Source organism: Pseudopipra pipra, chromosome 21 (genome assembly GCF_036250125.1).
Source record: "Pseudopipra pipra isolate bDixPip1 chromosome 21, bDixPip1.hap1, whole genome shotgun sequence".
NCBI lineage: Eukaryota > Metazoa > Chordata > Aves > Passeriformes > Pipridae > Pseudopipra > Pseudopipra pipra.
In genome coordinates this window covers 5,982,953-6,006,027 of record NC_087569.1, presented here as the reverse complement: position 1 = coordinate 6,006,027, position 23,075 = coordinate 5,982,953, and the positions used below count along the sequence as shown (strand labels likewise).

Here is a 23,075-nt window from a genome sequence, read left to right as displayed (position 1 = left end):
TTCTGTTTTGGCTCCTGTCTCACTCTCCAGATCTGTTGCCAGAAAATCACTTAAGCACACCGAGTTGACAGGCTAAAGGAACAAGAAAGTTATAGGGAGCCCCAAGACTCAGCACCTACAGAGTCAGAAGAAGGGAGTTTTCCTCATCCCCAACTTGTAGTTCCTTTTCCTCCCATAAATGTCCTTAATCTGTGCCCCTCATTTTCCCTATTTGTATCTTCCAGCTCCTGCTAAGTACCTTCAGAGGCCTCAGCTGAACAGATTTCCTCTTGCTCCCAGCAGCAAATGCCTGGCATTGTTCCTCATGGCCAGTGCTGAGTGACACAGGGCCCTGCCAAACTGAAAGGAAAAGGGAAGTTTTAGCAGATTATCACATCTCAGTCTCTTACTTAAATAAGTAGTTCATAGTCACTGGTACTTCCCACCCATCCACCCCTTTCTTAAAATTGTGAAATAATTTAGATTGGAGGGGCCTGTGAAGGTCTCTGAAGTTCCACAAACATTACAGGAGTGTGTGGTATCTTCAGACTTTCACCATCACCCCACTATGACTCATTGTGATTTGGGTTTTGGTCTCAAATCCCTACTCATTACAGACCACAGGAAGGCACTTAAGCCAAGAATTCATGTAGGCTGATTATCAAGTGGTTTGTTATGGATGTAAATCTAGCACTCACTGCTTTTTCAAACCCTCAGCAACCTCCTGTCAAAGCCTGGAGTACAGACACCCATAAAAGATGAACATGACAAAAGAAGCACTAAAAGTGAGAGACTGCAGAAGAGGAAGAACCTGGCAACAAAATGGTTCAAAGAGGTGTTCTCAGGGTAGACATCACGATGCTCTGTGCATCTGGAAGTCTGAAAGAGGAAAGGAAATAATCATAAGTGGAAATGTTTGAGAAGCAGCTCAAACATTTGAGAAGCAGAATTAATTGCTGGCTAGGTACAGAGTCTGAGCCCTGTTCTGGACTGATACTGGAGTACACTGGAAATGCAGCTGCAAAAGGTCCTTGCTGGGCAGCCAGAGGCAGCATCCTCTCTGCTCCAGAAAGGAGCATTCCCGTGCACATCCATGCAATCCCACCGTGCCCCAGAGTTCAACTCAGAGAGGGGGTGGATAACGGGACAGGGAAAAACATAGGAAAGACACTTGGACTAGGTCCCTTCCCACATGAATTATCCCAGGTCCTGCGGCAACAGGACTGGTTAAAGGGCAGAAAAACCCGCAAAGGGACAAGAAAACGGGGGACGCCGTTCCTGAACCTCCTCTAAGGCATCCGACGGCGCACAGGGACAATCCGCGCCGTGCTCTCGCACTCCGGCACAGCAGGACCAGCCCGTGCGAGGGGAGGGGGGAGAGGAGCGGGGACATCGAGGGAGGTGGACAGGAGCGGGGACATCGAGGGAGGGGGCTCAGGAACGGGGCTGGCCCGGGGACACTCCGCCCCGGCGGGGCGGGACGAGCCGCCGGCCCCGCACCGAGGGCTGTGAACGCGGGGAGCGGCGAGAGAGCGGCCGGGGCTGCGGGCGGAGCGGGGCCGAGGGGCGGCGGGACCCCGTCGGGGATCGGGACCGGGACTGGGACTGGGATCGGGCCCTGGATCAGAGCCTGACCGCCCCACCGGTCCCGCAGCTCGCTGCAGTTGCGGGGTCGCCAAAGGCCGTCCGGAATGGCAGCCGAGGTGAGGGTGAACTTTGCTTCTCCGGGGGGCTCAGCCGAGTTAAACTGTAAGTCCCAGAGCCTCCAGGTTCTGCCCCGGACCTGAGGAAGGCCAATAAGCGATGCGGTTCGTGCCTGACGACTTGTGTTTGGGCAGGAGGCGCTTTCCAGCAGCTTGGGTAAACAGCTCCCTGAACAAAAGCTGCGTTTTCGGTTTCCTTCCCTGGTGAGACGTGACCAGGCAGCTTGGCGAGTCACACTTGCTGCTTCCAAATAGCTGCTACAGCCCCGGCCTCCTCTGCTCCAGGTTACAGCCCATCATCTGTCAGGCTGTACAGCCACTGCTCCAACCAGAGCCCTGCGGCTGCCTAAAATTAATCTTTCAGTTTAGATTTCCTGATTGCAAATGGATGTGTTGCAATGTTTCTGCTGACCCACTTCTTACTTTGATGGAAACCTGTAATACTTAAGTTATACCTAGAAATTTCTGTTCCCCAGTCCAGTGCTTAACCTCTGGAATGGCCTTTAATTTAGCATCCCCTGTGCCGTGCTCCTGGGGGCACCAAATGAGTGCACCAAATGACATTTCTTTTTAAATTCTGATCCCCCCATCTGCCTTCCCTCAGCTTTCTGACAAAGCTGCCTTAAAGATACCCAAAAGCACATTGCCCACACTCCTACCTCTGCAGGCTCTCTCCTGCTGTCCTCTCAGGCCCGTTGTTTCAGCAGGGATCAGCACAGACACGGAGACAGTCACTAGGGAAAAAATTCCTGAGGTTACTCAACAGTGCTTTGTGTGACTGGTAAAGCCCCAGCACAGATCAGTTTACAACTGTCCTGCCAGCTCCTTGCTGTCCATGGTAGTTGTAGTGAACAGCAGGAGAAGAGACTTGGCAGGGCTGTTTAGAAAATCAAGTAGATTATTAATTATTATCCACTTCAAGTGTCCTTCAATTGCTTTTTTTTGGTGCCTGAGAGCCCTGCAGAGTTGAAGTTTTTGATAAGCTGTAAGGCCTCTGCCCGGGTAAAATTCTTACCCACTTCAGTGCAAGTCTGGTGGAGTTTGGGCTTGGGGGGGTGTCTTACCTGGGCAAGCAAAAAGCTTCTCAACAAGTGACACACGTGGGCTGAGCCAGTGAGTCCATCCAGGTGCTGAATCACTGGAGGCAGAGGGTCACACACACCCTGCTGGGATTGTGTACCTGCCTTTGGTCACCCAGTGAAGGAGCTGTGCAGGGGACACATTCCAGTGTGTGAGGTCACTGTGTGAATCCTGCTTTGGGTGGCAAAAAGCCCCTTTTGTTTCCATGTGTTTCAACACCTTTTTGTTGATTTATTTTTCCGAACATTCCTGAACCCGGAATTCCCTTTCTGCCATGTGCTGATTTTACACCAAAGCCTGCAAGCACATCATGAAGTCTGGAGATGCTTCAAATGGTAACTTCAAACACTTCATAATGTGGCTTGTGCTGGCCCACAGCTCTTTGTCAATCAAAGAACAATCTGTTAGTTATAACAGCACAAAAAGGGCTTAGAGGATACTAACTTTTACTCTAATCCTTACTGCTTTACTTTTTACCCCCTTTAAAGGGCTGTCAAAGGGTTGTTGACCTGCAGCTGCCTCAAAAGAGAAATCCATGCTGGTCTGGCACCAGGTGCCCTGATATTAATTTCAAGGACTCCCTGCAGAGTCCTCCAGAGGTAAAGTATCTTGGATGGTTCCTGAGCTAGACATCACAGCTCAGAGGTAAATAATACTGACAATGATGTGTTCTCCTTGTCTTCAACTACTTCCAAAGATCCTGAAGTCCAGGGGTGTTTCTGGCCAGAAAGGACAGTGGCATGGCCACCGTGTTGGATAAACAGATCATTAGATATTACATAGTACACAGAAGCTGAAATGAAGTTATCAGGCCTCTTTAACTTGTTTCTTTCTCTCTCAGGGGGATAAACTCTGGGGAGGAAGATTCAGTGGAAGCACAGATCCAGTCATGGAGATGCTCAATGCTTCCATTTCCTATGATCAGAGACTGTCTGAAGTTGATATTCAGGGGAGCATGGCTTATGCTAAAGCCTTGGAGAAGGCTGGAATCCTGTCTAAAACTGAGCTGGAGAAGATCCTGGGTGGCCTGGAAAAGGTATGTCTTTCCTTCACAAACTGTGATGTGTGCTGGAATGAATGGCTCTGTACCTGACAGTAGCTTCCCTGTATTTAATAATCATGGTATAAATATGGTGTGATAATAAACATCATCTGCTGATGTTTGTAGATCTCTGAGGAATGGTCCAAAGGAGTCTTTGTGCTGAAACCAACTGATGAGGATATCCACACTGCCAACGAACGCAGGCTAAAGGTTTGGGTTCTCTAATCTCTTGTTCCTGTTCCTCTGTAGCTGGATCTGCCTGATGTTAAGGGCATGTGCCTCTGTCCCTCTGTGAAATTCCTCTGGACCCCAAGTGCACAGGCCAGTGTCTCCAAGCCCCCTTCTTTGCAAGTGCCACTGTACAAACACAGAACCCAAACCTGCCCTTCCCCAGAACACATCCCATGGCTACTCACAGGATCCTCGAGCTGAGTCCCTTCCAGGCAGGGAGATGTGCTCATGTGGAGTCTCTTGCTTAGAATACAGAGACACTGACAGAAATCCTCCTCTTGTCCTCAGGAGCTGATTGGAGACGTAGCTGGAAAGTTGCACACTGGAAGAAGTAGGAATGATCAGGTATGTACAGAATCTTTTTTTTTTTAACTCCTTCTGTATTCCTCCCCCATCTCAGGTCCTTAATTGAATTTTTTATGCCATCTTTCACATGCCCTGACACTCTCCAGCATGTACTTGGGCTTTAAACTAGTTATGCTGCAATGACTCATCCACATAGGAGAATGGGATCTGCAGGATTGCTTCCTGGTGGTAAAAGGCCACAAACCTCCCCTGACATTGCTTTGAAAGCCCAAAGAAACCCTGACTCTGCTGGCTGGGATCAGTCCTTCTACTGATGACTGACTTGTGTTTGTTGAAGATTCTCTGATTCAAACTTAACAAATACCTGGGAAGTCCACGGAAAAGAACAGGCTCTAGTTCTGTTCATGGAAAGCAGCACACAGCAGCTTTCACAGACAGTGACCAGGGACAGATCTGGTGGGAGGAAGATGCACCTTCCCACTACATAGAACAAGGAGGGGATAACTGTGCCAAGGCTTTCTGCTGAGCAATATTTGGTCACCAGATCTGTCACGTTTTGCTTGGTCTGACCGTGGCCAATCTCACCCAGGTTGTGACTGACTTGAAGCTGTTCATGAAGAATTCCCTCTCCATCATCTCCACACACCTCCTGCAGCTCATTAAGACCCTGGTGGAACGCGCTGCCATGTGAGTCCTTCTCCAAATCCAGGGCCTTGCTGGGCCAGGAGACCTTAGGCTTGTTCTTTGACTGACACCAGTGGGGCAGCAGCAGGGGGGAGTTACAGCCCTGCCCCTGCCCTCCATCCTGGCAGCTGCTCTCACCTCCTTCTCTCCTCTGCCACGCAGAGAAATCGATGTCATCCTGCCTGGCTACACCCACCTGCAGAAAGCTCAGCCCATCCGATGGAGCCAGTTCTTGCTCAGGTCAGCACCTTTCAGCCCTGGCTGGAGGAGCCTTCTCCAGCCTCGGGGCCCTGCTCTGCTGGAGCCCAGGAGTGCCTCCCCCTCTGAGGGGGTGGGGACAAACCAGAGGGAAACCTGCAGACTGGGACAGGACCTCCCCATGTTCCTGTGTGGTTCTGACCAACTGGGAACCCAGCAGGGGTTGGGCAGTGGTGACCAACTCCCTGCTCTCCATCCTTTGGCCATTGTTACCTCCTGGGTTGTGACATTTTCCAGCTTCAGGTGTTTCATCTCTCCTGTCCTTTCCCAGCCATGCTGTTGCTCTGACCCGTGACTCTGAGCGCCTGGGGGAGGTGAAGAGGAGGATCAACGTCCTGCCTTTGGGAAGGTAACATTTACTTGTGTAACCCTCAGCCCTCACTTTGCTCTGAGACATGACCAAGAGGCAGATCTCTACATCCCCCTGGACCACGTGGGTCTCTATACCACAGGGACTGGAGAGCTGTGAGGGGGCAAGCCCAGCTTCTCTCACCAAAGAGAAGACTTTAACCATAAAAATACTGCTCTTATTCCTTCTTGAAATCAAGAACCAAAAGGCTTTTCCTCTTTGGAAGAAAAATTCTGGTTTACTCCAGACTTTGATGAGCTTCAGAGCACACCAAAATGAACTGGGGGAGGGACATCTTCAGAGAGGTGTCATGACTGCCTCTAGAGCTCAGTTTTGGTTGGAATGTGCAGAATATCATGCATGACTCCTGTTTCTTTCTCCCCTGGCAGTGGTGCTCTGGCTGGCAACCCACTGGGAATTGATAGAGAGCTTCTGTGTAGTGGTAAATATCTCATTGTTACTGAGAGGCACAGAACTACTCAGAATATCTGTCACCTGGGGAAGCATTGGCACATTGGCCTGATGTTATTTTGCATGTGTTGCAGCACCTTAGTATGGGGGTGGAGGGTAATAAATAAATAAGAAAGAGGATGATCTGATACTCAGGAACAGGATGTGGGATACCAGGAGACTTGGTAAGCCAGGAGGCTTTTTAGTGCATTGAGACAGGAGGTGCCTGTAAGGTGGGAGCATAAGCAGAACCACCCCTGGCTGTCTGGGATAAAAGCAAAGACCTCTCTAAGGATGTTTGTGTTCCTGGGACCACTCCAGGGCTCACAGTCACCTGCACACTGGGGCACCCTGGGGCATTCAAGCTCCTGTCATGCCAAGCCTGACCTCCTGTGTCCATCACCTTCCTTGCAGAGCTGGACTTTGCTTCCATCAGCCTGAACAGCATGGATGCTGTTAGTGAGAGAGACTTTGTGGGTAAGCACAACTCCATCACTTCTTCTCAGCACTCTTAGAAGCAGGTTCTGAGAGCTTTCCAGTTAACCTCCTTTAATAAGGGCACTGAAATCCACCATCAGGAAATAAAGCTCTAGTCAGGGCTCCCTGGTTGTCAAGCAAACCAGCACCTTTTCCCCCTGCTGATTTCCTGCCTTGTCTGCAGTGGAATTCCTGTCTGTTGCCACCCTGCTGATGATCCACCTTAGCAAGATGGCAGAGGATCTCATCATCTACAGCACCAGCGAGTTTGGCTTTCTGACCCTCTCTGATGCCTACAGGTAAGTCTCAACTCCGGGCTGAAAGCCTTTCCCTCAGTCTCTCCTTAGCTTTTCCCTCCTGAGAGCATGGGGCAGTGGTTGGGGTCTCTCTGTGCACAAGGCTGACACAGCATTAAAAGGCTGGCACAAAGGCAGCCTCAGGGGGAATATTCCTCAGCAATGGTCACTTATTTCTGGTTCTGGTAACTCAGCCTAGTCTGCATTCACCAGACACTCCTCCCTGGCAACTGCTGGCAGAGAGAACTTCCTCCTCAGCTGGGAATGCTGCCAAAGCCCTTCCTTGACTAGCAGGGTTTGCAACCCCAACAGACTCCTTGTCTCTCAGAGTGGCACAACCACAACCCTCCCTCTCTGAGGTCACAGCATCACTTAGGCTGGCCTGCTGAAACCACCCTGAAGGGGCTTGGGTGGGAGGAGCCTCCTTTTTCCTTCCTCTTTGAGAGGTGGGACTGTGTGGCTGCTCCAGACAAGCAGTTCACTGCTTTCCTGCACTATGAAGAGGTGTACAGGGAAGAGGGATCTATGTGTTGCCTTTGATGGGCTGTGTCTATATGGATGGGGATCTGACTCACCATTGCACTCCAAACACCTTCCTTGCAGCACTGGCAGCAGCCTGATGCCTCAGAAGAAGAATCCTGACAGTCTGGAACTGATCCGCAGCAAAGCTGGACGAGTGTTCGGACGGGTGAGCCTGAGAAAGAAGCAAGTGGGAGGGGAAACTGCTCCTACCAGGGCTGAAGCATCTTCCTTCTCCCTCTGCACAAAAAGCTGGGCTCTGAACCTGTGCTGGGGGATGTGCCTGGCTCTGTAACTCACTGCCCTGCCTGTTTCTCTCTGCAGTTGGCTGCTATTCTCATGGTCCTCAAAGGACTCCCCAGCACTTACAACAAGGACCTGCAGGTAAAGCACTTGTTAGTTTTCACACCATCTCTCTGAGCACATACAACTGTCTTCTGCTCTCTTGAGGAGTCAGAAGAGCTATTGGGTTTTTGGGCTGTATCACGTTGACTTACAGCCATTTCCATCCCTGTTCTGACACAGGAGGACAAGGAGGCTGTTTTTGATGTTGTGGACACCCTGAATGCTGTGCTCCAGGTTGCCACAGGAGTGATTTCAACCCTCCAAGTAAGGCTTCTTCTTCAGATTCTTGCTATTGAACATGGTCATGGTGCACATTCTGTGAGTGACACAGGGAACAAAACTCTAGTCCCAAGATGAAAACTCTTCAGTGCCTCACCCATACTGCTCATTTTGGTCCCCTCTGTCAACTGCTCAGGGGGTCAGAGCATCCTTTTAGAGCCAGGACCTTTCCAGAGGAATTCCCCTCACTTTGACCATTAATGTGCCCCCAAGGAGGAGCTGATGATAACATCTCCACATGACTGTCCTTCTACAGATCAACAAGGAGAACATGGAGAGGGCACTGAGCCCGGAGATGTTGGCTACTGACCTGGCTCTCTACTTGGTTCGGAAAGGAGTGAGTATCAGAGGGAAACCTGGAGCTGTGAGTTCTTTGGATGCAGAGAATTGCTCAGTGAGATGAGGCCCTGTGTCCTGTCCCCTTCTCACTGCAGATGCCGTTCAGACAAGCCCACGTTGCCTCTGGCAAGGCCGTCCACCTCGCCGAGACCAAAGGCACCACCATCAATAACCTCAGCCTGGAGGACCTGAAGAGCATCAGGTTTGTGTCACTGTTACCTTGCCTTGACTTCCCTCCACAGACACGGATCTATCTCCCTGGGAATGGCCATCCTCATGGTGCCCTTCCCCAAAGTGCCTGGGCCAGGCAGCACCCCAAAATCCTCCTGGCCTGAATATCAAGGCTGTTCCTGCTGGGGCTGAAAACACTGAAGGGGGACAATGTCACTTCCATTCCACTCCAGTGGGGCACAGGCAGCAGCTCTTGGGAGGGACTGGGAGAAACTCATGCCCTGCCCTAAAGGCACCAGTCCCCTGAGGGGTTTGGCTCCAAACTTCCTCCATCTCTCCTTGGAGCTGACTCTTGGTCTGCCACCAGCAGCTTCTGTCAGGCTCTGCAGAAACAAGGCTGCAGGAGGCCTTTCCCTTTGGAAAAAGGCTCCATCCTCACTCTCTCACCGCCTCTACAAACAATGAGCATCTTTAGCAGCCCAGAGCCCCCCGTGCTGTCCACTGACCGCCCTCCCTTTGCCCCCAGCCCCCTGTTTGGCAGCGACGTGTCCCAGGTGTTCAGCGTGGTCAGCAGCGTGGAGCAGTACACGGCCATGGGCGGCACCGCCAAGAGCAGCGTGTCCGCCCAGATCGAGCAGCTGCGGGAGCTGCTCAAGAGGCTGAAGGAACAAGCTTAGAGCGTGGGGAGAGATCCTGTGGATGCAGCGTTGTGCCTATCCCACTAATCTGGAGTTAATAAACACTGGGGTATCTGTAGTTTGCCGAAACTCGTCTTGCTTCTTTTTTCTTCAGGGCTGGGGTTCCCCAGCCCTGGCGAGGGTTGGTGTGTGAACCTGGCAGAGGAGCTGGTTATGGGGTGTGCAAGCTCCTGAGGGATGGTAAGTGCAGAGCAGCACAGTGTCTGTGTTTTGGGGGAGGCTGCTGTTTGTCCACATGGTGCCTTCACACATCTTAGTCAATCAGACCTTCATTGTTCCCAGCTGCTCACTCCCACTCCCAGGCAATGGATAAATGAAAACCCCTAAGCAATTACACAGTAAATAAATCATAGAATCACAGAATCAGCTGGGTTGGAAGGGACCTCCGAGATCATCGAGTGCAACCGTTGATCCACTACCATTGTGGTTCCCAGCCCACGGCACTGATGCCACATCCAGTCTTATCCTAAAAACCTCCAGAGACGGAGAATCCCCTACTTCCCTGGGCAGTCCATTCCAATATCTGATTACCCTCTCTGTAAAGAAATTCTTTCTAATATCCAACCTAAACCTCCCCTGGCACAGCTTAAGACCATTGGCACAGGTTAAGACCATAAAACAAACAAACAAACAAACAAATAAAATTAGGCGATTAATAACTTTAAGGCCCTAAGTAAGGAAACAATAAATAAATAAATAAATAAACCAGCAAATAAAGGCAATGAATAACTTTAACTCCCTAACTAAGGAAACAATAAATAAATAAAGGCAATGAATAACGTAACCCCCCAAATAATTAAAGAATAAATAAATAAAAGTAGGCACTAAATAACTGAACACCCCTAAGCAACGAAACAATAAATAAATAAATAAATAAATAAATAAATTAATAAAGTCGGTAATACATAAAACCCCTTAAGAAACGAAACAATAAATAAATAAACAAACAAATAAATAAAGTAGGTAATACATAAAACCCCTTAAGAAACGAAACAATAAATAAATAAATTAATAAATGGATAGATAAATAATTAAATAAACAAACGGAAGCCGTTCGAGGAAATCCCCCAATCCCGGGCACAGCCCCACACTTACAAGTTCCTTCACGCCAGGATAGCGGCTGCTTTGCCCGCAGGTGACGCGTGGGGCAGGACGCGGTCCCATCCCGTCGGGGCGGGACCGGGATCGGGACCGGGACCGGGATCGGGCCGGCCCCGCCCCCTTGGCCCCGCCCCCCTGGCCCCGCCCCCGGCCGGGCACTGCCCACACCCAAGATGGCGGCGGCGGCGCCGGGCGGGAGCGTGGCCGGGCTGTGCCCGCTGCTCCTGCTGCTGCCGCTGCTCCCGGGGCGGGCGGCGGCGCTGCCCGGGATGCTGCAGCCCCGGGACACCCCCTCCCGCGAGCGCAAGGAGCTCGGCGGCCTCTGGAGCTTCCGCGCCGACTTGTCCCCGGGCAGGGACGCCGGGTTCGCGCAGCGCTGGTACCGGCAGCCGCTCCGGCAGGTAGCGGGGGCGGCGGGGCCGGGGGGGCATCCCGGGGCTCGGGGTGCGGGACCCCTCCAAACCAGGCTTCATCCCGCCCCGACAGCACCGTTTCCCCCTTTCCTTCCTTCCTCCTTTCCTTCCCCCCTTCCCTCCCCGCCGGGCTTGCGGAGCCGCTGCCCTTCGCCCCCCGCTCTGCGCTCAGTTAGGGCCGGGCAGAGGTTATTAAGGCAGTTCCTAATTATCAGCAGCCTCTGGTGATCCTTCTGATGATCCCGCAGCTGCTGAGAGGCCAGGAACCGTCTGAATGAACTCCAGCCACCTTCAGCTGCCCTGTGCTGCAGGAGCCAGCTGGCCTTGCACAGCATTGACCTGCCCGTCAGCAGCTCAGAATAAACAGAAATGTGCCTGGAGAGGGCACTGGAATTATTTATTTCGAAGTTGCTGATAAGCAAAGTTTTAGTGTAACTGAAATATGTTAGAAAATTAAGACCATTAACCTAAAAAAAAGAAGTTATGTATTCCATGCATAAAGTATATAAGTCATTCACAATTACTATTTTTAGTCTTTTGGCTAAATTTTTGGTCAAACTGTGGAAGGGGAGAAGAGCTGAAAGACACTGTGCTGCTGGAAGTTATTGCAAAAAGTGCTAGCCAGGGGAGAGGAGTCCTGAACTATTCCCCCACAAAGGGAGGCTTAGACATGTACACTTAACCATCAGAGAATCTCCCAGAAGGAGACACTTGTTCTGGCCATCCCAGTCAAAGGATGTCCTGCATCAAATACTAGAAAATCCGCTTCACCATCCAAGGATTTTCCCTCTGGGATTTTCTAGTGTCTGATAAAGGCACCGAGTTCTCTGCAGTGCTGGTGCTGAGTCAGCCCTGCACATGATGCTCACCCTGGGCAACCGCACCTTCCTTGTTCCCCTTTCCATGGAAAGGCTTCCTCAGGAAAGGGGAAGCTGCTGCAGCACTTGTTTGTGCAACATCATGAGCTCAGCAGGTGCTAAAAATGAGCTGCTCTGTTTGGCAATAGCACCTCGATGTTCAGTGTGCTGTGACACTGCCTCCCTCTAACCCTTACCTTAAAACAATCAAGTGAAGTGATTCCGTTGAATCCCTGCTGCTTTCAGGGGCTGAGAAAGGCTGAACTCATTCCAAACAGTCTCCACGAACCTTCCCTGAGGAATCTGTCCCAAAATATCCATTAGTCTTGCCGCTCTTTTACTACAGCTCTTAGCCTGACAAGCAGCACCCCAACAACCCCTGCATTGCTCACCCAGCAGCTGGAGCTGTGCAGGAAAGAATACAGGCTGTGGGAAGCCCTGGGCTAAAACAACAACCTGGGTGGTTTTTTTCCCCCCCTCACCTCTCTGATTCCATGACACCAGAGCCATTAGTGGAAGCACTTCATTGTACATCAGGAGGGGAAAAGATATGAGCAGCTGTTTCCTGCAGGAACAGGCACATTCCCGTGCCTGCTGCTAATCAGGACTTGTGTAGGACCTGTGACAGACCACACCAGTTTCTAAACAGGTTTTCCTGAGTTATTTCCCCCTTGGCAAAGAGACTGTAAGGCTGTCGTGGTAGGGGACACCTCCAGCAGTAAAATTTCTCTTTTTAAATGATCTCTTCCTTCCCTTTCCATGAAATTCCTGCCAGACCGGCCCTGTGATTGACATGCCAGTGCCTGCCAGCTTCAACGACCTGACCCAGGACCCCAGTCTGGAGAACTACATCGGCTGGGTGTGGTATGAGAAGGAGGTGCTGCTCCCTGCCCGCTGGCTGCAGGACTCCCCCAGCACCAGGGTGGTGCTGCGTTTTGGGAGTGCCCACTACTACTCCATCGTGGTACGTGAGATTGTCCGTGTGCTCCCAAAACTGTGCTGCACTGGAACTGGGCTCATGGCATCTCTGCCTAGAGTTTGTATCCCTTTGCTGTTTTCTTCGCTCTTGCCTGTTTTCCCCCAGCCAAGAACTTGGCCGTGATTTCCAGTATCTCTTTGCTCCAATATCAGGACTAGTTCCTAAATATTTCCTCGCTAAACTGTGTCTCTCAGTGACATTTGTAGGTAAACCAGACCTACCTCCTGGCAAAGGAAGGGCTTCTGGATTGATCCTTTGAGGATCAAGAGCCCAGAAAAAGGTTCAGTGTTGCTGGGGATCCCGACTGCCCTTTGCTGGGCTCCTTCCCTTCTCTGCGCTTTGCTTGCCACAAAACCCCAATAACTCCATTTTTTTGGGTGTCTTCTCTTGCAGTGGGTCAACGGGGTGCAAGTGGTGGAGCATGAAGGGGGACACCTCCCTTTTGAAGCTGATATCAGCAGCATTGTCCAGGGCAGCCCAGGGACCCTCTGCCGTGTCACTGTTGCGCTCAACAACACCCTGACACCCCACACTCTGCCCCCGGGGTCCATCCAGTACATGACTGACAAAACAAGGTGAGTTGCCGAGGTGCTGCACTGCTGGGCTAATCCCAGGGATGGGGGAGTGGGAGTTTATTCAGCTGCTGGTGCATGAAACCCTCCAAGCAACTCACAAAAGCACGGGATTGTATTTATGCTGAAATTCAGCAGTCGAGCAGGGAGGAGTTTAAGCTTTGGTGCTACAAGAAATCAGCACTGAGTTATTGCATCTCTTTTATACACAGGGAGCTGAGATTAAGTGATTTGTCAAGCTGAATCAATGGCAGATTTGAGAAGCTTGAATTCAGCTGGAAACTGCAAGTACCTGCTATCCTGAAGGATCAAACTCTTTGGGCTCCACATGTTTGTTAGCTGGCAGAATCCTTTAGTGTAGCAGCAGTAGCACCACTGAAAGACAGATCCACCCTGTTGTAAAGACTGTTTTACCAGCCAGCAGCTGTGATTACTTGACTATTTTGCATTGCCAGCATCCATATGCTGCCTTCAGTTCTTGTGTAATGAAGCATAATGTAGCCATTTCTCCTTGTCTTGCTCACTCAGGTATCCCAAGAACTATTTTGTGCAGAACACCAGGTTTGATTTCTTTAATTATGCTGGAATCCATCGCCCGGTTGTGCTTTACACCACTCCTTCTGCCTACATAGATGATATTACTGTGACAACTACTTCATCAGAGCATGTTGGTAGGTCCAGAACAATTACAGCAGCTACCTCAGGCTCCAAATGGAGATGACAAGGGCAGCAGAGAGAATATTCTGCAAAAGCCTGACTGAATTTGTTTCCTTGTGGCTTTCTCTTGAACCTGAGCTGGCCTATTGCACAGCTCAGCAGCTGCAAGAATGTGGTAAAGCATTCAGAAACAATAACAAAACCAAGAAGTTGTTGCAAGTTAAAGTCAAGGGACGATCAGGTGTTTCTCAAAGTAGAATTTCTCAGTAGGAGCAGTCTTCCTGCCACTTAAAGCAGGATTATCTCTAAGTGAGAGTTGTGTGATACACAAACCTTGTTGGAAAATTCTGGGCCACAAGACAGGCAAGTCCTGCTTCTTACACTCGATTCATGCCACTGTTGTTGTTCTACATCTCCCTCATTTTTAATGCTGTTGTTTGTGAAAAGCCCCCAACATGTGATACAAGTATTCCCCCTGCTGTGTCAGTCTCTGATAGTCTTTTGTTTCCTTTGAACCAGCAATGGTGCAGTACGAGGTGTCAGTTGTTGGCAGCACAGCCTATTCCTTGTCCCTGAGTTTACTTGACCAGGAGGGGAAAGTGGTTGCTACAGGAGATGGGCCAGAGGGAGAGCTCAAAGTCCTGAACCCAAATCTTTGGTGGCCTTACCTGATGCATGAGAACCCTGGATACCTTTACTCCTTAGAGGTAAAGTGGCATTTCTTCCTTTCTGTGTGTTCTCTCTGTCTAATTGGGTTAAGGAACTGCCCTATGGACCATCTTCTCTCACAGCTCCTGTTCATGTGACCAGCGTGGCATTGCTAATTAGGCAGTAATCAAATCAAGCTTTGGCAGCTCCCTGGGTGCTGAACTGCAAGGTCTGGCAGTGAGAAGGGCATGCCTGGAGTGCACACATGTACTCTGAGGTCCTTCACCTTTAGGGCCCAGTCCATCCCATTTGAGACCATACAGGGGAGGAGATGCCCTGCAAGTTGAGAGCAGAGTCTCTGAGGAGCAGGCTGCCAACCTCTTCCACAGGCTTTGCCATGCAGTCAGCTTTCTTTCTACTCTGCAAGAATTCAGCTTTAATAGCTGGAGCCTTGGAGGACTCTCTGTGAGTTAAGGATCAGTAGTGATGTTTTGATGCAGAAATCAGGGCAGATGAGCTGCTGTGAGTCTCCAGGGTCTCAGGTCTGTATCTCTTGTGACACGTCAGTCGCTGCCTGGTGCAGGGCAGAGAAGTGGTCCTACTGTCTTGCTTGGGGGGGATGAAATGGGCCAGACGAGTATGGGGGAAAGACACTGCAGCTCTTGGGGTGAGCAAGCCCCAGAAGGGTCATCCAGCAGCTCATCAGCTCATTCTTCATCCTTTAACTTGCCCAGCTTGGATTTCTATTTTCTGTTTGGTCAGACCTTGCTCCTACCCTGAGGACAGCGGATGAAGCAGCAGTGAGGAGCAGGCTCTGTGCCGAGGCAGGGCTGGGAAGCGGACGGGAGGTCAAAATAGCTCTCCCAGACAGAGGGGAGGGAGCACAGGGCGTCCCTGTGAACCCCAGCACATCCCTTACCTTCCTCCTTGGCAATCCAGGTGAAAATGCAGGCGCAGGTGGAGGGGGCGTTGCTGGAGGACGTGTACACACTCCCGGTCGGCATCCGCACCGTCCACGTCACCAGCACCCAGTTCCTCATCAACGGCAGGCCCTTCTACTTCCACGGCGTCAACAAGCACGAGGATTCAGATGTGAGTGTGGGCACCCATGGGCCCCTCACCTCACCTGCCTGCCTCCCCTCCAAGGGGCTGTTTCCTCACACCCTTCTCCCAGGCTGGGAGCTGCCAGGGGTGAACTCCTATTGGCACTAAGGGGACACCATGCCATAGTCCCAACATCCCTCAGGGTGCATGGGTGGGCCTGGGGTGTGCTGGTGGAGATGCTGAGCCATCTCCAGCCGTGGCTTCCAGTCAGACATGCTGACATACAGTCAGTCAGCAGTGGGGGTGGTGGGGCCCCCCACAGAGAAGCTGTGGCTGCCCCATCCCTGGAAGTGTTCAAGGCCAGGTTGAACGGGGCTTGGAACAATGTGGGGTAGTGGAAGGTGTCCTTGCCCATGGCAGGGGGTGGAACAGGATGGTCTTTAAGGTTCCTTCCTCCCCAAACCCCTCTGACTGTGATAGCTGCTCTTGGATTCCCAGCCCCTGGCAGTGCTGGAGATGGATCCCGCAGGGAAGCTGTGGTGCTTGGCTAACACGTGGGGAGAAGCCCCAGCCCAGCAGTGGGACAGGGAGTGATCTCTCTCTCTCCCCAGATCCGTGGCAAAGGCCTTGACTGGGCCTTGATTATGAAGGACTTCAACCTGCTGCGCTGGCTGGGGGCAAACTCGTTCCGCACCAGCCACTACCCCTACGCCGAGGAGATCATGGACCTGTGCGACGCCTACGGCATCGTGGTCATCGACGAGTGCCCGGGGGTGGGCATCAAACTGCCGTAAGGAACCGCTCAGCACACCCTGCCCTTGTTCCTCTCTGAGCCACCTCAAAGCTGTCCCCTCCCGCTGTCCCGATAACGGGAGTACTTTGCTCTGTTTAGAAATCGCCCCATTGCGCCACGTGTGCCTGGAGGGGTTGGGCAACCCAGGGGCATTTTGCCACATGGCTCAATTAATGAGCCCAAACCACGGCCCTGAACTGTGCAGAGACCTTTGGGGAAGTAGGGCACGAGCCATACTCAGTGTCAAGGCTCAGCTGGGCTCGTGCACCCCAGAGTTTTCACAGGGAAAGGCAAAAGGGGATGGATTTTACACCCTCACCTCACTGGGTCTCACCTCTTGTCTTTAAGCGAGAGCTTTGGGAACAAGTCCTTGCAGCACCACCTGGCTGTGATGGAGGAGCTGATCCGCAGGGATAAGAACAGGCCCTCAGTTGTGATGTGGTCGGTGGCCAACGAGCCGGCCTCGGAGCTGCCCCCAGCAGGCTTCTACTTTAAGTAAGTGCATCTCCTTGTACAGAGCTGAGGTCTGAATATTGGCAGATGATGCATCTTCTTCCTTTGGGATGGCACAGAGAAGCAGTTAAAGAGAGGGCAGGCGTTTTTTGGGAACCCTGAAGCCATATGTGCAGATGAAAACTGAAAGTGTAACTGCTGCATGTGTGGAACTGATGCTCAACTGTCTCAACCTGTTGGCTTTGAACCAGTAAGGTTCTGCAAAATTACCAGGAATCCATGTGGTCTGAGCATCTCTTCTTGAGCTAAGGATAAAGCAAAATCAGACCTGATGGCAACAGAATATTCCTTGTTACCACTGGAAGTGCTAAATTCTTTGAGAATTACGGCAACGCTGTAAAATAATTGGCCTTTCATTCTGAAGACAAAGTTCTTCAGTCAGTGCCAGTTACTTGTTCTGCAGGAGACTGTGACACCCCACTTCAAAGCCACTGCTTCAAGTCCCTACAGACCCTTTGGTTTTATTTTTAAAGAGATTTAAGCTTTGGATAGCCAAGAGGCAGCTCTGCAGTGGGGTAGCAGACTGTCCCTTGTAGCTGTAGGTGCTTTAAGAGGTAACTGTGAAGTTTAATTCATCAGAATGATCCACCACCCCCCTGCCACGCTGGGGTTGCAGCAGGGCTTGACCCTCCCCTTCTGTCTCATCTCCCTCAACTCAGGGTTTCCTCAAAAGCAGCCAACCTCTGCCTGCTCTGGCACAGGGATAGGGCCTTGTGCTTCTGCAGGAACACATCCCAAGAGTTGTTCACAAACTTCCCATTACCCTTTTTATAGTTTTGTCCTCAAACTCGCTGTCCCTTCTCCAACTCCTAAGCTGCTGGCACCAACAGACAAATTCAGGTGCCTGTGCTTGGTGTGCTTCCACTCTGCTCTTCTTCAGGTGGGACAGCAACCAATATGTGACAAATAATCTATTTAATTAAAAATACCAGCTGCTAAATCAAAAACCAGCTCGAGGGGGGTGGAAGGACAGAGAGCCTGGGGAAATGGGGCTGGGCTTCTCCATGCTGTTGTTGAACTCTGTTTTACTGTTTGCAAACAGGACAGTGATAGCTCACACTAAAGCTCTGGATCCCTCCAGACCAGTAACCTTTGTGACAGAGGCTAATTACGCCCTTGACCGTGGTGTAAGTTTACTTTATTTTCTAGCCCTTTTTATTTTTTTTAAATTCATACATTAAATTTCCTCTTCTTGTCTCTTGCTTTACAGTCCTTTCCCCCCCCACCTCCCCAGATTTACTGGAGATATTTAACAGGGAAAGGCAGAGGAAAACTTATGGTTTTGTTTCTAGTACAAAGCACCTTGCCCTGTAGTTGTAGTCCTGCTGGAAAAAAAAGTATCTGTAAGAGAGAACAGTTCTTTGTGTGCAGGATTATACCCCTGGATTCCATTAATATTGTCATGCTTTGCTATTCCCATTGATTGTGTTTACAAATGCTCAGGATTTTCACTTGCAATTAAGCCAAAGCTTAAACCTCTTTAAAACACTAACAACCCTTGTGGAAGTCTAAAGGAAGGAAGCTTTGCTTTAATTCCTGCTTTAAACTGCTCTAGATCTTCTCTGGCAGATGTCTATTTGTGTTGAATAATCTAAAAAGCTCTTCCAGCTTCATAATTAAAGCCCTAGAGCTGGATAAATAGCCAAGGGGTATTTTTCTTGGATGTCTGTGCCTTTGGCCATAGCATGAACCAAGGGATTTAAACACATACATTTGTTTCCAGGGTAGTTCCTGTGTAATTTTTAATTTTTCAAGGTGGCTTTATAATGCTTGTCACTGCTGTACCACAAACACTTGGAGCAGGTGAGTCTGGAGGTACCTGGTACTACCACAGGTCTGTGCTACAGGTTACACTTTGTGTTGCTTCTAAGCTGTTCTACACTTACCAGTCTGTAACTCCAAGGTCTGTTCCTGCCCACCCCAGGAAAAAAAAATCACCTGATGGCCTCAGTTTTGAAGGAGCCCAGTAGGAATCTGCTCTTGGATATTGCTGTTGAATCAGGCACTCGCACACCAACTCCAATATCCTGTCCCTGTGAGATGCTCTGACCACCCTGAGCACGGGAAAACAAAGCCAAAGAACAGATCTCATACACTGATGTGATATTAGAACTTTTTTTCCTTTTATTACAAAACATGTTAAGAGAACATTGAACAAGTTACATACAACATCACTTTATCTTTAGTGGGCTTTTGTGCCCTTTTTTTCATACTGTCCATGTGGTAGAAATGGCATAGAACTTGCAGAATGCTCAGTCTTAGTATTGCACCATCGATGCACAAATTTAGCTGCTTGCCAAAATATTTGACCACTGACTTGGTTATCACATTCCAATACTCAAAAAGTACATCTAAATGTACCTGCAAGCCAGAGACATCTTGGAAAGAAAAGCTTCTAACAAACCTGAGATGAAATGGGCTGATCTTGTCTAACTCTTTGCTGTGACTTCCTAAGTCTGTAAGAAAAATACCAAATTAATATGCTATTAGCTTATTAAATTTATCCTGCCTTTTTTTTTTTTTTTTCTGGGAAAGGTATGTTTGGAGGGCCTGAGTAATGGGGAAAAAGACTTCATTCTACATGTAATAAACCTGGATTCCATTAAATGAACCCGAAGGAGGATTTAGCTTTACGAGAGAAGGTTGTCTCCGTTGAGCTCTGTGACAAAACACTCTCACCTTGTTTTTTTTGTAGGCTCCCTACGTGGATGTGATTTGTGTAAATAGCTACTTCTCCTGGTACCACGACCCAGGCCATCTGGAAGTGATTCCACTACAACTCACAGCACAGTTTGAGAACTGGTATAAAACCTACCAAAAGCCCATCATCCAGAGTGAATACGGAGCAGACTCGGTTCCTGGACTCCACAGTGTAAGTGTTGTAGATGTCCCAGGTGGAAACAGCTCTGCTGCTCTTACAGGGCAGCACAATTTAATTGGCAGAGATGGGCCCTGAGCCTGCCTTTGTTTTGAGATGCAGTAGCTGTCAGTGCCTGGAAGACTCCAGGATTGTAATCCTGCTCCACCAAAATCAATGAGCTTTGCCACCAGCAGAGGTTAGAGTCTACCTAAAGAGGAGCTCTCAGCTTTGACTGAGAGCACTGAGCACTCTGAAATCTGTACTTTGGCAGTGGTAGAAAATGCTGAATTGGAAGATGCAACATTGGATGGTGATGTCATGGTGCTGTCACACACAGAAGGGGGTGGCACTGCTGTCCCTGCCATGACAAAGACCACCACAGCCTCTCCCCAGGAATACCTGGAATTCTGTTTGTAGGTTATGTGTGTGGCCCCTTGCAATGTCAGTAGTTGCCAGCTGTCACTCCACAGCCATTGTTAACACAGCAGCAATGAAAAGACCAAGCAACCACCAAGTTTGTCTTCAGGAAGCAGGTCCCCAGTAATGGGAAGTGCCTTTCCTGGGATTAACTGTCACCTGCACTCAAGGCCACCTCTTTTCCCTGGCTGTAGGATCCACCCCTCATGTTCAGTGAGGAGTACCAGAAGGCCATGCTAAAGGAGTACCATGCTGTTTTTGACAAGAAGAGGAAGGAATATGTGATTGGGGAGCTCATATGGAATTTTGCTGATTTCATGACTAATCAAGGTAAGCTTCTATCTGTGCTCCAAACAACTCTCCATCCTCCCTGGTTTATGCCACACAAACAATATTGGGCTGTAGGGTAGGACAAAGGGCCCTCTGTTTACCAAGACAGAGCACTGCTGGTTCCTGTGACAAAATCCAGCATGACCAGAGCCAAGGGGGAAGAGGGAAGGTCCTGCCTGTACTTAATGCATCCTCTCTCCAGCCTGAGGTCCTGCAGAGATGATCCCCAGAACACGAGATAGTGCACTAGGGCAGAGCAAGAGAAGCTTGTGAGCAGACCCAGATTGCTCCTGTTTCTTGGCCACCCTCAATTCAGAGCTCATTCAGCTGTCAGGATGTGTCTCGCTTCCTATTTAATCTACAGCTGCCCTTAGCAACAGAGCACCCTAAATAATGGATCATTAACTTGGTAGAGGTTTAGCAACAGAGGAGCAGATGCCACACTGGCAGACAACTGTCTATCATGACACTCCATCCACCATTAATAAATGAGAAGTGCAGTCACAAAGTACTGGGCATTCCTTAATCTACAGTGCAGTCACAGAGAAATTAAACAATTACAGCTCAGGGGACCTGGTAAGGAACCACTTCTGCTTGTGCCACCTGCAGTGAGCTCAGGGGTGAACAGTCAGTGTTGACTGCAGGCAGAGAAAACCACTAAGAATAATCCAGAGAGCACCAATACAGGCAGTAGAAAGCTCAGTCAGTGCAGTGCAGGGTCAGAAAAGTAGTATCAGCTTCAAACAGGAGGATGGAGAAAATGTAGACAAGTTCACATACACAGATGCAGTTCCAGTCTCTCTCTGTGCTGCAGTCCTCTTTTCTACTTTCCTTTGAGAACTAAAATAGGCTAAAAGGACAGACACCAGGACAGTCAAATAGTCATCAACATTTTCCAACCATCAAATTTCAAGGTGGAACCAGTGGCAGGAATATCTATTGTAAATATAATACTGCTCAAGTTAATGGGCACACCCAAATTAAGTGCCATCGATTTCCCAGCTGTAAATACACTGAATTGCAGCTGTATTGCTCTGTGACATCAAATCATTGTGCCAAGGTGACACAAGTTACATCAGCCAAGTTCCCCGTTGTACCTTGACTGTGTGGAGAAGAAAGTGCATAGGTCTCTTCCTCCTAACCTGATTTAGTACATACACTGTAACAGTTCAAGTAGGGCATACAAGAGCATGTTATATATCCTTGCTTTATTTTATAACCTCTACAGGGACCACACGTGTTTTGGGGAACAAGAAAGGAATATTTACCCGCCAGCGACAGCCCAAAGCAGCTGCTTTTGTTCTTAGAGAAAGATACTGGAAGATTGCAAATGAATCAAGCTGTCTTCCTCCTGTAATAACATCACATGCCCTCTTTTTAAAATGAAATCAAAGGGTATTACGCTGAACTTGTTATTAAATTTCTGTTTAAATAACTTTTGTGCCTGACTCAAGTCTTGCAAGTCTAATGCGATTTCTAGTCCACCTGAAGGAGTTACTATGATGTGAAGCAGATCAGAAACACTGGTTTCCTCTGCTTAGCCATGTCTGAAGGCTTCCTGTTTCCAGAGAGTAAAACAAATATTCAGAGTTTCAAGGAGCTGAAGTTAGAGATCCTGACTGAGGTATCTGTTTATGGCAAAAAACCCCAACACAAATATTACATGACACAAATCAATGCTGAAGACTTAAAAAAAAAAATAAATCTAAGTTACTGTAAACGAACATCACATCCCCCTAATGCAAATGAGGTTTTCCAGTTATACTCCCCTAACAGTTACACTACTCAGATCACAGCAAATTGTCCACAGAGGAGCAGAGTTTATGCAGCTTCTCCTGCCTGACAGGATGTGTGTGTGAGAACTCCTGAGCACTCACAGCATTCAGGAAGGGTAAGAACCACTATGAGGACACCCAACATACTCCCAACACAGTATGGAATTCATACTAGAGCAGCAAGGTGGAATATGTTAGATAGGCAGGTACTACAGCAACTGAACTTTAATAAAACTATTTATTTCACTCACAGTACCAAAACTGCCACTATTCGATGCAGTTTTACCTTCCAGCACGGAAGGGCTTCCTTCATATTAAACTGTCACCATGGACTACAGCAACAGCAGTCTAAGAGGGCAAGTTTGTTCTAAACCTTTCTGGTAGTGGCCTGGAGTAGTCTGGGGTAGGGCCATGTGTAAATTAACGTGTAATAACATCCCTTTTGGGCTGCACACCAGTCTTAGGGGACTCCAAAGGCCTGGCTCTAGACTGTCACAGATCACAGCAACACTCAGAGGAGCTCAGAACACTTAGTCTGCACACATCTTACAGCAACATCCCAGGGTTGTCCCAAGAGCAGCATCACAGGGAGCAGAACGACAAAACTGGAGGCTGCCCAGTGAATTTGGGAAGTTGGTACAATTAGGTAGTTTTAATGATTCACAGACTCTGTGTGAAACTCTTGCTATGACTCCCTTTTCTAACGCTTTCCTGTGTTAGTGGCTCAGGAAAGTGACCAAAATCTGACAATATAAAGAAAATATTTGCTCTTATGTTTTGTGGTGGCCAAATTCTCTTTCCTTTAGAGGTGGTACATTAGGAATCAACCCCACCTTCCACCCTGCCACACGCAGAATGAGGGCACAGATGTTTGCTGCAGACTTCAAAACAATTATGAAGTTCTTAAGGG

General features: G+C 49.4%; 2 protein-coding genes and 1 long non-coding RNA gene across 5 annotated transcripts; 2 read left to right on the top strand and 1 right to left on the bottom strand.

Moving 5' to 3' along the window:
• Nucleotides 1–1,459: 1,459 nt before the first annotated feature.
• Nucleotides 1,460–9,270, top strand: LOC135425520 (argininosuccinate lyase). The gene is made up of 16 exons (XM_064677871.1): nt 1,460–1,682; nt 3,604–3,798; nt 3,931–4,014; nt 4,324–4,380; nt 4,931–5,028; nt 5,188–5,265; nt 5,555–5,632; nt 6,022–6,074; nt 6,497–6,559; nt 6,744–6,858; nt 7,459–7,543; nt 7,699–7,758; nt 7,900–7,983; nt 8,255–8,335; nt 8,433–8,539; nt 9,035–9,270. Exons 1-16 carry the CDS (start codon nt 1,671–1,673, stop codon nt 9,183–9,185), a joined length of 1,401 nt encoding a protein of 466 aa, XP_064533941.1. The 5' UTR covers nt 1,460–1,670; the 3' UTR covers nt 9,186–9,270.
• A 1,186-nt stretch (nt 9,271–10,456) lies between these two features.
• On the top strand, nt 10,457–21,825 carry GUSB (glucuronidase beta). 2 transcript variants are annotated; one of them, XM_064677869.1, is made up of 12 exons: nt 10,457–10,708; nt 12,353–12,541; nt 12,950–13,131; nt 13,657–13,799; nt 14,305–14,492; nt 15,373–15,525; nt 16,089–16,267; nt 16,619–16,765; nt 17,826–17,910; nt 19,479–19,655; nt 20,255–20,390; nt 21,619–21,825. In XM_064677869.1, the coding sequence occupies exons 1-12, from the start codon at nt 10,481–10,483 to the stop codon at nt 21,774–21,776; spliced, it is 1,965 nt and encodes a 654-aa protein (XP_064533939.1). In that variant the 5' UTR covers nt 10,457–10,480; the 3' UTR covers nt 21,777–21,825. The 2 variants fall into 2 exon arrangements, with proteins under 2 accessions (XP_064533939.1, XP_064533940.1); XM_064677870.1 differs by lacking the exon at nt 12,353–12,541 and having other exon boundaries at nt 10,465–10,708.
• Nucleotides 11,183–15,489, bottom strand: LOC135425526 (uncharacterized). 2 transcript variants are annotated; one of them, XR_010435620.1, is made up of 3 exons: nt 15,353–15,489; nt 12,778–15,209; nt 11,183–11,880 (listed from the first exon to the last, which is right to left on the bottom strand). It is a non-coding gene; the product is annotated as an uncharacterized LOC135425526 (long non-coding RNA). The 2 variants fall into 2 exon arrangements; XR_010435619.1 differs by having other exon boundaries at nt 11,183–15,209.
• Nucleotides 21,826–23,075: the final 1,250 nt, after the last annotated feature.

Coding starts and splice junctions, on each gene's coding strand:
- GUSB (XM_064677869.1), top strand. CDS start 10,481: ATGGCGGCGGCGGCGCCGGGCGGGAGCGTGGCCGGGCTGTGCCCGCTG. Junction 12,542..12,949: donor CCCACTACTACTCCATCGTG/GTACGTGAGATT, acceptor CTTCTCTTGCAG/TGGGTCAACGGGGTGCAAGT. Junction 13,800..14,304: donor TACTTCATCAGAGCATGTTG/GTAGGTCCAGAA, acceptor CCTTTGAACCAG/CAATGGTGCAGTACGAGGTG.
- LOC135425520 (XM_064677871.1), top strand. Junction 5,266..5,554: donor TGGAGCCAGTTCTTGCTCAG/GTCAGCACCTTT, acceptor GTCCTTTCCCAG/CCATGCTGTTGCTCTGACCC. Junction 7,984..8,254: donor GAGTGATTTCAACCCTCCAA/GTAAGGCTTCTT, acceptor GTCCTTCTACAG/ATCAACAAGGAGAACATGGA.